This window comes from Eimeria maxima, genomic scaffold, assembly GCF_000499605.1.
Source record: "Eimeria maxima Weybridge genomic scaffold, Emw_scaff184, whole genome shotgun sequence".
Taxonomy (NCBI): domain Eukaryota; phylum Apicomplexa; class Conoidasida; order Eucoccidiorida; family Eimeriidae; genus Eimeria; species Eimeria maxima.
The window spans coordinates 36,295-48,568 of NW_013563606.1; the positions used below are offsets into that span (position 1 = coordinate 36,295).

Sequence of the window (12,274 nt, forward strand, 5' to 3'; positions counted from 1 at the left end):
GAGCAAGAGCCTTGTGGTGCAACGAATTTGTTCCTTTGGTTGCCATTCACTCCTGTCCTTTTTCTGGTTTACACATGGGCGAAGGGGCCCTCTTGGAGTGTTTATGCGGCTGCTTTATTTTTCTTTGGGAAGCCGATCAGGGTGCTGGAAGAAGAAGATATTTGCTTCTTTTGTTTTGTTTGTTTTGTTTTGTGAGTTTGTTGTATTGCGGGTTCATTGATGTTCCTTTTATGAAGTTTTTTCTAAACATCTGTTTTCTCCCTTCTGGTGCAGGAATATTGACGAAAGACAACGGGGCAGAAGAAACCCCAAAACGCATTTGTTGCCTATAGGGCTGCACGCAGATAATGACAAGAAAAAAAAGCATTTAGAGACAGACAAATGAATACAATACACAGCAACGGAAAAGCCAATATCCGGCAAAAACACTACAGCGCCAGGCAGACATAGAGAAACACAAAATTAAACAATAAATACGCAACCAGGAAAACTTAAATAGTGCATCAACTCCCTAAATGCATGTAGAAACGAAAGGCAAGCAAAAGAACATATATACTTGTATGTACGTGCGTCTGCGCATATGCAAACATATATATGCATGTGTACGCCTACGAGTGCGTGCACAAATATGAGCATATATATGACATGCCAGCATTCTTATACTTACGTGCGATGATATGTAATGCATGCATATTCACATAATTCGCTGCTTGCACATGTACTAAAATGAACGAATGGGCCAAAAGATTGCCCTTAGCTGTACGCAGCAATGTAAATATAAAAGGAGAAAAGGCAGGCCTCTTCAGGTTGTGTTCTGCAAGCAAATAGCAAACAGCAGAATACATGAAACCCAGCAAATCAAGATGAAGCCGGGCTAAGAACAGGAAGTAAACTTGAATAATCCTGTTACGATGAATAGCGGATGAAGACAAACATTCTGTGTGGAAGTAAATAATCTACTGGGGACAACTAATAAAAATATCTAAGCAACGCACTATATACATATAAACTCAGAGCTAAGGAGTAGTGCAACGAGTAAAAAGAAGAAGCCGAACAGAATGCTAACGCATATTTAGGAGGAACTACAATGAATGCAGAGAAAGGGGGCAGGGGAAGGAAAAGGAGGGAGGCAGAAAAGGGGGCCCAATACTGCTAGTGTAGCTAATAAACACCAAAATATGTGCGTTACGAGGCGCTTAAATTGATTATTGGCGAGAGGCACCAAACAGGAAACGAAGTTATGTTGCTGTTAAGAGAAATAATAGGATGCATGAAGTAGATAAGGACAACTAAATGCAAAGCAAGTGAACGAGAGGAGATTTGCAATTAATAAAGGAACAAACAATAGGAGCAAGTGTTAGTGCTGATTCCTCGTTACTTGTCTACCGTTACTTGTCTACCTTAGAGATTGTTGCTAGCAATTGGTTCTAGGTTCTTCCATCATTGGACTTCTTTTGCTCATGTTTCAATCCCCTCTCCATTTGTGCCTTTATGGCGTCTGCATTTCATATTATTCGTCTTTAAATCCTTTATCCTCTGCGTCCTCTCCTACTAACGCATTTATGCCGCTTCACCTGCAACGGTCTCATTTATCTCCATAATTGTACTTACATGGCAATTGCTACTTCCTGCAGTGTACAGACATGCCATCTACTGCCGTTTGCTCGCCCTGTACGGGTACTCAGTAATTTTGCACTTAAACCATGTCGCAAGTGCATACATTGCACATATGTATTATTGTAGAAAATCCATGCACATTCCATCTGCACATGCATACTAGTAGGCATTTATGTTTATATATTTAAAGCAATAATATGCACGTAAGGTGGATGCTCTGGCTTGCACTGGACTGCGACCGGAACTATTTAGCACCAAGCTGCTCCTGCTCCTGCAGCAGCAGCAGCAGGAGCAGATTGGCGCACATCAGAACGGGTGGCACGCCTTCGCCGTGCCTACTTGCTTAAATTCCCTGGATCTTATTCATGAGTTTTCAAGCAGATGTAAACCGTTTCTAGAAGCGTGCCACTTCTGAAGGGTGGCTTCGATTGCAGGCGGTCAATACGCCGAAGTGGTCAGCTACAAACACTAGCATTGTACTTGAAGAGAACTCGAGAACCTTGGGTGCTGGGTTGGGGGTGCGATGCTGCTTTATAAATCAATTATGCATGACGAAGGAAATCAATGCAGTATGACAAACTTTGCTAGAAATAGAAGTGCAAATGGTCCAACACGCAATGGTCAATGAGCTCCGCCTCCCCGTCATCAATCTCCCTCTTGTTGGCTGCGGTGGTGCTGTGGTAGGTCTTCATAACTAAATCTACAAAGAATCACCACCGTAAAACTCCACAGAATTCGAACGCCTCCCGGTACTGATGCTTCTGCGGAATTTGTACGATTCCCAGACAATGAAAATGGCAGTTATCTTGTCTTGACTAGCTGCTGCTGAAATCCATCAGATATTGCAGGCATAATATTGCTTTGCCTTTCCAGCACGTTAAAGCCGAAGCAACTTTACTCAATGTAAACCCAAAGTCAGTGGGGTTCCAGGCTAAATTCGCTAAGCTGCAGAGGTTCTATCCTATGTGCCGGTTTGGCTGGGGACACCCTCCTCTGATGTCGGCACTATCGAAGCCTACAGCAGTCAGCACTAGGCGACTGCAGACGCTGAGCCGTCGACCTTCCCTCGAAACCTCAGGCCATACGATGGCAGCGAAGTGCTGCAACAATTGTTCAGTCTTTTGGAACATAGGATCGGGAGAATAGATAACTGGGTGCAACATACACTTCGACTGCGTCCATAAGCTTCTTCACCGTTGCCGGCATGCGCGATGCTGTTGCTGTTGCTGACGCTGCTTCTGCAGTCTCTGCAGCATCTGGGAATCACCGTCCTGCAGCTGTGTCTTCGGCTACTGAGGCATGTGTCCCCAGTAGGGGTAGCAGAGTAGTAATTTGCAGGTTCCACTAATGTCGTAAACGCGGGTACACAAGCAAGCCACAAAGCCCGAGGGTTGTTATGTGTCCCCAAATAGGAGAAGCACTGGAGTTGTTGCGTTGTTATCATAATGGCTGATCTCGGTGCTGGCAGGGTAGACTTAATATAATAATGTGATATATTATCACATTAGGCACATCAGGCCATGTGAATTGCAAAATAGGAGAGCCCGCTGGTTGGTGACACAGCGGCAGCTACCAGATAAGTAAATACGGTCCAATATTATTCTATGATGTAGGTTACTATGCTTGGAAAGGCTGCCGCTGGCTTGATGACTTACTGTTTATGCTCGAATGGGAATGATTCGCTAAATCAACTCCCAGAAACTGTACTAGGTGCCCTGGCCATTTACCCTAATATTTCCGATGGACTCTGCAAACTGCTCGAATGTCTAGGATCTCAATGCCCCCCGGTTGTAGGTGTGGCACTGGCACAAGCATGTTTCTGTGGTTTAACTGTACAGTGGGGAGTACTGGGCAGCCTGTGTCCAAGTGGTTCACGATGGGAATGCATGTTCGATATTCAGCCACCCTATAAAATTGTCAAACATCACTCACGGAGTTCGGACCACTGTCATGGATGATGCTTTTCCAGGACCCGTGGAGTTCCTACGCATGAATAATGAATACTTGTGCCACTTTCGATGCTCTAACCGAGCTCCACCAGGAGGGCCAAATGATATCTGGCAAGCAGATGCTAGGGTAGCCCTCAACAGAAGGTAAGCCCACTAAGCAGTTACCGGTGATTTTTGTGTGTCAATATAACGCTGAATACCTACATTTCCCGTTATTTGGCCCCCTCAACTCTGCCATACCATGTTCTCCTTCCCCTTTTGTGAAAAGCATCTTCGAACGAAAGGCAATACCGTCATTGGCAGAACACGCGTGGGTGAGATTGAAATCCCGTTAGCACACAGAGGCAAAATGCAATAATATTATGTTTATTGGGCCGGTGGCCGACAGCCTAGGGGTGTGGGAGGATCGATTGTGCACAGCGATTCAGATGAGCTGTTCTCTTTGAGTCAGCGGCAACGATTGCAAGTGGGGGGTTCCTCTACGTTTCTTCCTCTACTTTGGCCGAGCACACACACACACACACACATACCTTTGTGCTCACTTGTTCTGTTGGGTGAGTGCCGCTCACCAACCTTTGGGTACATTGGCTGCGGTGCGCGTGTAGATCGAGCGTAAGTGTTTCTCTCCATCTGTTGGTGCCCATATTTGCCTGTATTGATAGCTCAGCTACCATGAACACAACATTCTCATTCTCTCACTCCTAGAGAGAAAGTTATGAACTTGTACACGGACTGAACTGCAACAAACCGAATGTGGTGACGCCACTAGGCTGTACGTACAGCACTGGGTGTGAATTTTGAAGCCTGAATTAGGTAGTAGAACGATGCAGGATATTCTGTGCTCTTCCTTAGATTTAGAAGACGCCAGAAGCTGCAGAAAGGGGAGCAGGAACTCCACTAGCAAACGGCGGAGCAGCGAGACACGACACTGAGTGAGAGTAGTTGGAGCAGGCAGTTAATGAGCCACAGAAGCAGCACCCTGTGCAGCAACAGCATGTGCAGAAGAAGCCTTGTCGCCACTATCCTTCTCTTTTCTGGGGGATCAGCCTCACGAGCTTCGTGTGTGTCGCTTCGGACACAGGGATAGAAGGTTACACCTTCCAAGCAAGACTGTTCTGTGTGGTGTTGCCTCTAATGATATACTTAGAGTGGAGGGTGGCAGTTGAAGCCCATGCATGTGTTTGACAATTATGTACATTGTCACATCATGAATCAAAGAAAGTATGAATGTGTTGCCCTCTGTCCCTGCACAGCAGCAGCACCAGCGACAGAAGCAGGCGGCGTCGCAACTCAGGACAAGTTCCCTCTTGTCCTCCTGGGGGCATCCTCGTGCTTTCGGCTGCTGAGGTCAGTACTCCTGGAGGTTGGAGTGTATATTAGAGCATCTTTTAATTGAATTATAAAGTGAAACGTTTAACTGCATTACTATTGATGACGACGCTCATCCTCTTCGATCGAGGTCCCTGACAACACTGGGCCCTTCGTGGTGCATTTCATAGAGCCTGCTGCTTCCCCATTTGTAGGTAAATGTTGGCTATAAAGGAGTATATTAAAATATAAATTAAATAAAATAGTTTTTTCTAGATGCGCAGCTGCAGGAGTAGCTGGAGCAGCGACGTGGACCTGCTGCAGCAGCAGCAGGAAGGGGGGCACGCCACAACAGTGGAGGCAAGAAGAAGGAGGGTATATATATAGTATTGGGGTAGTGCATGTTTATCGGTTAATTAGATCTTTTTTATAAAATTAGAATAAATAGATTTATGATAATATTTATGCATTATGTATGGATAAAAGAAGAGAAATATGGACTGCAGGAGGAGCAGGAGCTGCTGGCTGCGGCGGATGGGGTGTATATGTATGTAATTGTATGTATGTATGATGTTGTAGCCCCAGGCTGCTGCTGCTGCTGCTGCTGCTGCTGCTGCCGCTCCTGCTGCAGTTGTTGCAGTGAGGCAAAGGGGTTGTGAAAGATGTATTTTTGAGGCATTTCTGTGGATTGTTTTTTAGGCGTTTGTTGCGTCTGTAGGGTGTTTCTTGCATGAATTGAGGGGGTTTGCTGCTGTAGCTGCAGTTTGCTGCTGTTGCTGTTGTTGTATTTGCTGCTGTTGTAGCTGCTGTTGCGTATTGAATGAAAGGCGCGAGCAAATGTTGCCGCCGTTGCTGTTGCCTTGTAGGTGGTTGCTGCGTTATATTTTGGGTGTTTATTGAGTGAGTGCAGCAGCAGCGGCAATAAATAGGGGTTAATAAAGGGAATATTTCCCTATTATAATGTAAAAAAGGAGCTTTTTTCCTCTTTTTCCCTCTCATGACCCCTAAGAAAGATGCACCGGCCCACCTCCTTATCAGAGGCAGAAAGACGCTGCATGATTCTTTGCCACGAGCAAGGCGCCTCTATACGACAGATTTCTCGTCTAATTGCTCGATCTCGTTCTTCTGTCCAACGTGTTATCCATAAACATATGGGTAATTATACAATATGCTCATATATAAATATATACATCTTCCTTGTATATCTTCTTATCTATTCTATTATTAAATACTATTTTTTACTTCTTTTTTTAACCTTTTTCTATTCTTTATACTCTTTTATTCCTATATTTTTATATATACATACATGCTTCCTTGGTGCATGTTGCCTTCCTCCTCCTCTTCCTCCTCCCTCCTCCTCCTCCTGCTTCTCCATTCGTCTTCCTTCGTCTGGTGCCTAGCCTGCTTCTGGTCTTGCTGCGCTTGCTGCTTCTGCTGCTAATGGTCCTGTTTATGCTGCTGTTGATGCTCTTCATGGTGCTGGTGTTGCTGCTGCTCCTGCTGCAGTGCCATGCCGCTGTACACCACTGACGCACACCGACCTGCTTCGATGCATGCGGCAGCAGCAACAACTGCAGCGGCAGCAGCTTCTTTTGTTCAATCTGCTGCAGCCCGCAGAATGCACCTATTGATATACCTTGCTGCTGTTGCTGCTGTGTGTGTGCTGCAGCCCTTAAGCTCTTAGCGTCCGCTGATCCCTCAAGCAGAGTTGGGTCCGCCCTAGCGGTCGACGAGCCTCCCGCGGAGGCCCTGCAGCAGCCGCAGCAGCAGCAGCACCAACAACAGCAACAGCAGTACCTGCTGCAGCACTTGCTCCAGTCACAGCAGCAGCAGCAGCAACAGCAGCAGCAGCTTCACCTGCATCAGCGCCAGCAACTTGGCAACTCCGGCAGGAACCCGTCTGCTGCGGATCTTGCTGTTGCTGTGGCTGCACTGCTGCGCGAACAGCAGCGGCAGCAGCAGCAGCAGTTGCAGCAGCAACAGCTACTGCAGCAGCATCCGCTACAGCTGGTGCAACCGCAGGATGATAGAGCAACAGCTGTGGGCAAAGCCCTGCAGCAACAGCTGCACGAGCAGCTGCAGTGGCAGTTGCAACAGCAGCTGCAGCAGCAGCTGCAACAACAGCAGCCGTTGCAGCAGCAGCAGCAGTTGCAGCAGCACCAGCAGCTAGACGAGCAGCTGGAGCTGCCACCACCGGGGCACAGCCCGCCAGGCCAAGGATCAGGAGACACAACAACAGCATCTGCTGCATCAGCAGCAGCAGCAGCAGAAGCAGCCACTTGCTTAGGGCCTGACGGTGACCCCTTGCTGCAGGTAGGGGGCGATAGCTGCACGGGCTTGGAGCAGCAGGATTTGCTGCAGCAGCCGCAGCTCCTGCTGCATCAGTCCGTGCTTTCCCAGCAAGATGACAGCAATTGCAGCAAGGCAGGCAGCAACAGCAGCAAGAGCAGCAAGACGAGCGGCGGTAGCAGTGGTAAGAGCAGCAACAGCAGCAACAGCAGCAACGTAAGCAATAGCAGCAACATCAGCAACAGCACAAACAGCAGCTGGTGTTCAGCATCTACGCACACCATAGAAACTGGTGCTGCTTCTTGGACCTCATCAGCAGCAACAGCAGCAACAGCAGCAACAGCAGCACGCCCTGCTGCTGATACCCTAAGTACCGGCGACCCTGCTGCTGCTGCTTCTTCTGCTGGTCTGTCGCAGCTCTCGTCGCTGTTAAAGGCACGGGAGGCTGCAGCAGCAGGGACGGCAGCAGGAGCAGCAGCTGCTGCTCCCAGTACCAGCAGCAGCACTACAACTAGCAGCATCGGGCATAATCATCATCAGCCGCAGCAGCAGCAGCACGACCACCAGCAGCAGCAGCAGCAGCAGCAATTAGATGGCGTTTGCTGCTCCCTAGGATTCAATTCGAAGCAAGGTAAGACAGACGCCAATCCGACAAGCAGGCCCCTGGCAACGCAGCGCCCGCGTAAGCAGCAGCAGCAGCTGCAGCAGCAGCAGCAGCCGGGGCAGGCACTGGACAGATTGTTGCTACCCCTCTTGCAGCAGCAGCAGCAGCAACAACAGCAACAACAACAGGCGCAGCAGCAGCTGCATGGGTCCGATTTCCCGCATGGAAGTTTGGAGCAGCGTTGCTACTCGCTGCTGCAGGGCCTGCAACAGCAGCAGCAGCAGCAGCAAGCGTTGCTGCCCCATTCTTGGACTAGTATATTCCCGCAGCAGCAGCAGCAGCAACAGCAGCCCTTGCTGCTGCCGCCGGAGACATATTTGCAACGGGAGCCGCCGCAGCGGGGAGCTGCAGCAGCAAGTAATCATCAGGTGGGCAGCGGGTGCAAGAACCCCTGGCAGCAGCAACAGCAGCAGCAACTGTTGCAGCAACAATTGTTGCAGCAACAGCTGATGCAGCAGCAACAACTGTTGCAGCAGCATCTGCTGCAACAGCAGCTGCACGAGCAACAGGAGCCGCGGCAACGGTTCAATGGCCCCCAGCAGCAGCAGATGCTTGGAGGGGCGTCCAGCTCATTGGGCTGCCTGTCTCTGCCTCCTCACGGCACAGGAGCAGCAGGAGCAGGAGCAGCAGCAGCAGCAGCAGCAGGATTGGGTCCCGCTTGGACCCCGCGGCGGCAGCAGCAGCAGCTACAGCTGCTGCAGCAACATCTGTTGCAACAGCAGTTGCAGCGGCAGCTACAGCAGCAGCAGCAGCTGCAGCATCAGCGCCAGCAGCAGCTGCAGCAGCGCCAGAAGCTGCAGCAGCAGCGCCATAAGTTGCAGCAGCAGCGGCAGTTGCAGCAGCAGCAGCAGCAGCAGTACCCGTCTTACCCTGAGGACAGCTCGGCGTTGCCTCTATTAAGTCCTTGTCTTTCTCGTAGGCCTGAAGGGGCCCCATTGTATGATCGTTTCCTGCTGCAGCAGCAACAGCAGCAGCAGCAGGAACAGCAACAGCAACAGCAGCAACTAAGCTGCACCCTATTCGATTCGGCCACCGAGCAGCAACAGCAGCAGCAACAGCAGCTGCAGCAGCTGTTGACAGGAGGAGATGTTGGCTTTTGCAGCAGCAGCAGCAACGGAGAGCCTCCGGTGCAGCAGCTGCTGCAGGAGCCGTTGAGCTCGTTTTGGGGGAGTGCGGAAGCAAGCAGCAGCAGCAGCAGCAACAACAGCAACAACAACAACAGCAACAGCAGTAACAGCAGCAGCAGCAGCAACAGCAGCAGCAGCAGCAGCTGTATTGCATGGGCTTGCCCTACTTTGGGGGCCCCCAATGGGGGCCCCAACAGCCTCCCGGTGCTCCCGTTCGCCTTTGCCTCTGGGGCTGTCCCCGCAGATGGAGCAGCAGTTTCTGTAGTGCAGCAGCAGCAGCAGCAGCAGCAGCAGCAGAATACCGAGGACCCACAGTGGGCGCTGCAGCGCGGGTTTCTTCCCTGCGATGCTGCTACTGATCTGACGGCAGCAGCAAAAGGATCTGCTGCTCCCGCAGGAAGCAGCAGATCCTTTGCTGCTGCTTCAGATGCAGCAGCAGCAGCAGCAGCAGCAAACATGCCACCGACTGAGGGCTATGGGAAGGAAGCAACACATAATAGCAGCAACGATGCTGCCGTTCTTAGTAATGATGGGGGCCCCCCCGCAGCTGAGGGGCCCCCCACCTGCAGCACAATCAACAAGGATACCCCGCTGGACGTACACATTACTGCAGCATCAGCAACAGCAGCAGCAGCAACAGCAGCAGCGCCAGCAGTTGCAGCAGAGTGTGCAGCAGGTGAAGCAGGTTAAATAGGGACAGCAGCAGCAACAGCAAGAGAGCGCGCGCTATGCCCGATTGATCTGCACACAACAAGAGCTACGGCAGCAAGCAGCAACAGCAGCAGCAGCAGCAGCAGCAGCAACAGCGGCGGCGGCAGCAGCAGCAGCAGCAGGATATTGCTGCTGCTGCTGCTGCTGCTGCAGCTGCTATTTATGGGTTGCATGCATCATTCCGCTTCTATGGCATTTAGGCCTCGAGCTGAGGGCCCCGTTCTGCCCGCAGTTTTTCTTAAGGAGCAGCAGCAGCAGCAGCAGCAGCAGCAGCAGCAGTAGCAACAAGAGGAGGAATAATAGGAGGAGGAATTATTATATATATATAAGCATGCATGCATGCATGCATGCATGCATGCAGCAGCAAGAAGACGATGTTTGTGAGGGCTTGCAAAGACATAATAATAATATAAATAATTATATTCTTTTTTCCTGTCTTTATTAATTATTAATTAATTTATTAATTATTAATTATTAATTATTAATTATTAATTAATTATTATTAATTAATTATTATTAATTATTATTAATTATAAAGACACGCGTGTCTTGTCTCCTTTGTCTTTTCTTGTCTTTTGTTTGTTTGTTTGCATTTCTTGTCTTGGCTGTTTGTTTTTGTCTTATATATATACCCTATACCTCCTACGCATGCATGCATGCATGCATGCATGCATGCGTGCATGCGTAGGTGCATGCATAATACTATATGCATGCGAAGGTGTATGCATGCACGCATGCATGCATGCAGCAGCAGAGTTGTGCAGCTGCTAGCTGCTGGTGGGGAATTCATGGAGGGAAATCAGCAGCTGGTTGAGGGAGGCTGCTGCTTGCTGCATGGATGCAGCAAGCATCTGCAGCAGCAGCAGCAACAGCAGCAGCAGCAACAGCAGCAGGAGGAGCAGCAGGAGGAGCACGTACACCGTGCATGCATGCATGCATGCATGCATGCATGGAGTTTGTTTGTCTGTTTGTTTGTTTTGTTGTGGGGATTTGAGTTGCCTTTTGCTGCTGCTGCTGCTGCTGCAGAATCTGCAGAAGCACCTGCAGCAGCAGCAGCAACTGCAGCAGCAACTGCAGCAGCAGCAGCAGCAGCAAGCAGCAAAATGGGTGGATATGACAGTACAGTTTGTGCTGTACATACACCCCAATTAAATAAGTGTCTTTTTCCCTTTTATGCACTTTTTCTTTATCTGCTGTATTATTACGTATTAATTATATTTATATATGTATATATATTATATATATACATATATATATGTATATATATATAATATATATAAATATATTATATATGTACATATATATGTATATATAAATATTATATGCATATTTATTATATATATGTATATATATATAATATATATGTATATATATTATATATGTATATATATATTATGTGTATATGTTTATCTGCCTACATATATACATATAAATATATATATACGTATATATACGTATGTATATAATGTATATGTGCATTATATATACGCATATATATGTTATATATATGCATATATATATTATGTATATATACATTATAATATATATACATATAATGTAAATATACATATACTGTATATATACATTATATATATTATATATAATGTATATGTATATGTATATATACATACATATATATATACATATATATTAATAACTAATTATTACCTCCTCCTTGTATTATTAATAAAAGTTCGTTATTTGTGTCTCCTTTGGGGTGTATAGACACCTCAAGGTGTCTCCTCCTTTCCTTATTGAGAATTATTTACTTCTTTTCCTTTACATGCATGCATGCATGCATTGCATGCATGCATGCATGCGGGCATGCGCACCTGCATGCACGCAGCGGCATGCAGGCAGCGGCCGGAGCATGCAACCAACAGCAGCAGCAACGGCAGCAGCAGGAGCAGCAGCAGGCGCAGCAGCAAGACCAACAGCAGGAGCAGCAGCAAGAACAGCATGCAGCAACAGCAGCAGCAGCAGCAGGCTGCTGCTGCATGCATGCATGCATAAGGGGGACTTTTCTTGACGTATTCTGCGTGTTTGTGCTTAGGTGTCTTTTTTTGCATATTACCTAATAAGTAAATAAATAAATAATTATATATAATTATATATATAATTATATATATATTTATTTATTTATATTAGGGATATGTATGTTTGTGTATATGTATGTACATCTATATATATTATGTATGTATATATACAACATTATTACGTATATACATATATGTATATGTATACATATATATTTATGTATACATATACATATATATACTATATTATATATATATTATATAATATATATTATATATTGTATATAAATAAGGAGGATAGATATATACATATAAATAAATATGTATTTTATGTATATGCAGTGTCGCTATAAGAAGACGTTTTCTTTTGCATGCAGCCCCAAGAAAAAAAGAGGAAAAAAAAAAAGGAACGAACAAAGCAGTTAATTATACTTTATTTATAATATATAATATGTATATAATATATATATTGTATATATTATATATATTATATATATAATATATATACGTATATATATAAATATATACATATATACTGTATACATGGTGTATGTATAATGTATATAATATATA

At 46.7% G+C, this 12,274-nt stretch overlaps 1 protein-coding gene across 1 annotated transcript; it reads left to right on the forward strand.

The window, feature by feature from the left end:
• Positions 1-5,887: 5,887 nt before the first annotated feature.
• EMWEY_00020280 (hypothetical protein, conserved) lies at positions 5,888-9,644 on the forward strand (the record flags this gene model as incomplete). The annotated part of the gene is made up of 2 exons (XM_013477772.1): positions 5,888-6,029; positions 6,544-9,644. 2 exons carry the CDS (start codon positions 5,888-5,890, stop codon positions 9,642-9,644), a joined length of 3,243 nt encoding a protein of 1,080 aa, XP_013333226.1.
• Positions 9,645-12,274: the final 2,630 nt, after the last annotated feature.